The sequence below is a fragment of the Odontomachus brunneus genome, unplaced genomic scaffold, assembly GCF_010583005.1.
Source record: "Odontomachus brunneus isolate Ranch 3 - 2012 unplaced genomic scaffold, Obru_v1 Obru_scaffold_065, whole genome shotgun sequence".
Lineage (NCBI taxonomy): Eukaryota > Metazoa > Arthropoda > Insecta > Hymenoptera > Formicidae > Odontomachus > Odontomachus brunneus.
Window position 1 is genome coordinate 399,547 of NW_022639515.1, and position 3,993 is coordinate 403,539.

Genomic DNA, 3,993 nt, shown 5'->3' on the forward strand with positions numbered 1-3,993 from the left:
CGGTATAATTCTTATCTCAAACGTCGTTGGCATCTTTTGATGCGTTCGTATTATCAAATAGCGTCGTTCGCAATTTAATTTCCATAAAGCAAGATTCTCTCGGTAGAGAAATTTCATAATTCTTATTTTTTTATGAAAGATGTACAGATAAAGAAAATATAATAGCAATCAACGTTAAGTTATAGGATTTATACATGTAATTCACTAATATATACAATATGTTTTTTATTATAGTATCGTGAAATACAAAGCATGTATATTACTTTTTCCCAGCTATAATGATACCATCATACTTTTGCTGGAACCATTTCATCGCGTCTTCTTTGGTAAGTCTGTGTTGAAAGCCGACTTTACCAGTTTTTCTCCTCCTATGTGCTACATTGAAGCCTACAAAACATACATTCACGAAATTTAGGACATTCTTTTTCTTACAATTATCGCCAAGCACTAAACTTTAGTTTTAATTCTCAATCCGATCGACAATAAAACGCTTAATGTTAATCAATGAAGATGTAGCCCCATTTAAGTAACACACCCAGTAAAAAAGTGGGCATGTGTTGCAAATTTGAGGCATTTTCTCTAGCACATATTTAATAATTATAGAAATCACATATAAGAGAAATCTACAGATACCAGATGATGTGCAATATCCATATAGATATGCAAATTAAAATATGTTACTAACCTGGACGTCCAAGTACAACATAGAAGTCCAAGCCATAAATGCCGATGCTAGGATCATACTTAATTCCCAGATCAATGTGTTCTTGAATACCAAAGCCAAAGTTTCCAGTACAAGAGAAGTTTTCTTTCTTCAGTTCATATTCACGTACCTACATCAAAGCAATGCATCATATGTATAATCAATATATATATAGATAGAAAATTAGGACAAACACTTTTACGAATTTATTGATATACCTTCAGACCACGTTCCAGGATTTCTTCTGCCTTTGCACCACGCACAGTACAATGTACAGCTATCTTTTCATTACGTCGAATGCCAAAGGAACGCACAGTATACCTGGCTTTTGAAAATACTGGTTGCTGACCAGTCAACTGTTCCAATACCTATATAATAAATTAACCACAATATCTGGGTTGGAATCATTTACATTTTGATCTGAGAAAGAAAAGAAGAACATGATGTGTTCATAAAATTTACCTTAGCAGCACGTGTCAGTCTGTCACCAGATTCTCCTACACAAATATTCAAACATAACTTGCGAATTCGCACTTCACGCATCACATTCTTAGAAGCATCCTTTGGCTCCTTCTTTATCTTCTTTTCGTTTTTTGCCGTCTTTTTCTCAGACATTTTTGTCAAGTCCTATGAATGAAACAAGATTCGTAACAATCTCTTGTTATTAATCTAGGCTAATGTATGCATTGGCTATGGTAATTTTATTATTTCTTATAAATCATCCGAATACGAAAAAGTTAATATGAAAGTAGCTACTGTTATAATAATAATTTAATATATTAACTTTACTGTTATAATAATAATTTAATATATTTATTTTTTAACAAGTTATACGCTGGTGCCGATTAAAGACAGGCATGTATGTAACCTCTCTCCTGTTATAACAATAAATTTGGATGCATTAATCAAAAAACGAATACCATTGATAAATAGTAATAATGTAGATAATTTTAGCGTCGTGAAGATATATAACAAAATTAGACGATGCAAGAAATATGTTGGGATTAAAATTGTCACATAAGCGTAACCTATAACTTACCGCCATAGTGAGAAAGAAAGGCACAAAATACAAATGGAAGAATCTACCTCGGAGTTGCACAAAATCCAACCTGGAGATGGCAGCACTACACATTCTTTGGCTGCGTTCCGAAATTCACTTCCAGTGCTGAAATTCTATAGTATACGTGACATGAACTATACATTTTCAGTACTGGCAGTACATTTCGGAACGCAGCTTTTATAGCGAAACATCGAAATATGGAAGATAGCGACAGCGTTTAAGTTTGGTGAGCCAATGAGAACCAGCCGAACGAAAGGCCAATCAAGAAAAACCGAAAGACAAAGGCCGGTATTCATGGTCCAATCTTAAGCTGCCAATACATGGGAGCGTTCCAACGTCGAGTGTTAAAGCGTTAGCCAATCAACGTATCAGGTTCTAGAAGTATAGTTGTAGTTCTTGCAGAAAGTGACACGTTGATTGGCTACCGCTTTAACGCTCGACGCTTGATGCTCCCATGTAAAAGTACCTTTATAGTGTGTTCGACTAACCCTGGGTTAATCGCTCCAAGAGCGATTAATGACATCATAAGTCTCTACTAGCCAATCATAAAGCTTATAAGTACTTGTTCGACCTATAAACGTAGGTTGAATAACCCAGAGTGAGTTAATCCAGAGCCAGTCGAACATGCTATTATATTTAAGAACTTCCGCCGCGCGGCAAACATTACCGCGTTCCTGCAGAAGCCATAAGACGTAAGCAGTAAACAAATTGATCAATCATAGAGTGCTTTCCAGTTTCGTACATTGTGTTACACAAAACCAGTTTATTGGTTGCATATTATCTTACAAGATATTTTAGATAATATGTGACCAATAAACTGGTTTTGTGTACGTGAGTTTCAAGTGTGTTAAGCAATTGGAAAGCACCAATTGTCGATTATTACAAGAATATTCTTGTAATAATCGACTATGATCGACTAGGTCAATTTATTTACTGCTTATGTCTTACTGCCCACTGCCAATCTCATTGTAGATGGGCCTTTAAAACAGCTGCGGAATAGAGAGTGCGTCATAGAAGCAACCAATCAGCGCATAGCGGCAACTAGAGAGCCTATAATCAGAGAGTCGTTAACTCGTGACGTGCCAGCTGCGCGCTGATTGGCTCAGGGCGCGTGGAGCTCCATAATCCTGAGAGATATATGCAAGTTCAAATAATTATATAGGTATAACACATGTAAATACTTATCAAATGAAAAAAGATACAATTCAACTTTAAAATCCTTACCTATTTGATCTTTACGTCCTTCCTATCACTGTCACTCTAACCTTTCTTTCAGTATCATAGAGCTGCACGCGTCCTGAGCCAATCAGCGCGCAGCCGGTGACGAGACACGTGACGAGTGACGACTCTTTGATTATAGGCTCTCTAGCGGCAACCAATCAGCAGAGCAGCATAGCGCTGATTCGTTACTTCTATGACGTACTCTCCATTCCGCGGCTCTTAGGGCTATCGCACACAAATTGACATAACTGCATATGCATAGCATAAGACCGTATGTACCAATGAGTATCGAGTATTAAGTCGCCATATTGGTGTTCGATGCTTAATTTTCGATGCTCATTGGTCCATACGATCTTATGCTATGCATATGCAGTTATGTCAATTTGTGTGCGATAGCCCTTATTCTATGGGTGCGTTCCGTTTCCACGCATAATGCGCATGAAGCGCAGCGTTAGAGTAACAGAGATACGAGAGTACCTTCTGTATAAAAAGTACCGGGAATCGTTAAAAAAAACACAGAATATTTTATTTATTCATCAAAATTTATTTTGTCGCCTTCAAAGTAATCCCCATCGTTTGCAATGCACATGTGAAAACGGCGAAACCAATCTTCCATGCACTTCTGGTAGGCCGATTCTGGTATGGCCTTCAGGACCCGCTGCGAATTCCTTTTGATGTCATCAATCGATGAAAAACGAATACCACGGAGTGGCAATTTCAGTTTCGGGAAAAGAAAGAAGTCGCACGGTGCCAAATCAGGCGAATACGGTGGATGGTTGACAGAATTGACCGAGTTTTTGGCCTTGTAATCGGCCACAATCGTGGCTCTGTGCGCTGGCGCATTGTCATCGTGTAAAATCCACGAATTGTCTCGCCACAATTCGGGCCTTTTTCGCCGGATATCAGTGCGTCGGCACACGAAATTTCGTTTGCAACACAAAATTTGAGGCACACTCTTTGTTCGACTATTTTTTCCATGGTAAAATTCGCAGAGCAACACTGAGGTAGA

The 3,993-nt window shown here is 37.9% G+C and overlaps 1 protein-coding gene across 2 annotated transcripts; it reads right to left on the bottom strand.

The window, feature by feature from the left end:
• Positions 1-205: 205 nt before the first annotated feature.
• LOC116846534 (60S ribosomal protein L11) lies at positions 206-1,902 on the bottom strand. Of its 2 annotated transcripts, none has more exons than XM_032820487.1 (5): positions 1,743-1,902; positions 1,166-1,330; positions 922-1,071; positions 686-833; positions 206-387 (listed from the first exon to the last, which is right to left on the bottom strand). In XM_032820487.1, exons 1-5 carry the CDS (start codon positions 1,833-1,835, stop codon positions 260-262), a joined length of 684 nt encoding a protein of 227 aa, XP_032676378.1. In that variant the 5' UTR covers positions 1,836-1,902; the 3' UTR covers positions 206-259. The 2 variants fall into 2 exon arrangements, with proteins under 2 accessions (XP_032676378.1, XP_032676379.1); XM_032820488.1 differs by lacking the exon at positions 1,743-1,902 and adding an exon at positions 1,624-1,722.
• Positions 1,903-3,993: the final 2,091 nt, after the last annotated feature.

Excerpts from the sequence above, each read along its gene's own strand:
- LOC116846534 (XM_032820487.1), bottom strand. The coding sequence starts at position 1,835 with ATGTGTAGTGCTGCCATCTCCAGGTTGGATTTTGTGCAACTCCGAGGT. Across the intron at positions 1,072-1,165 it reads GACTGACACGTGCTGCTAAG|GTATTGGAACAGTTGACTGG; the intron begins GTAAATTTTATG and ends TTTATTATATAG. Across the intron at positions 834-921 it reads TCCTGGAACGTGGTCTGAAG|GTACGTGAATATGAACTGAA; the intron begins GTATATCAATAA and ends GCTTTGATGTAG.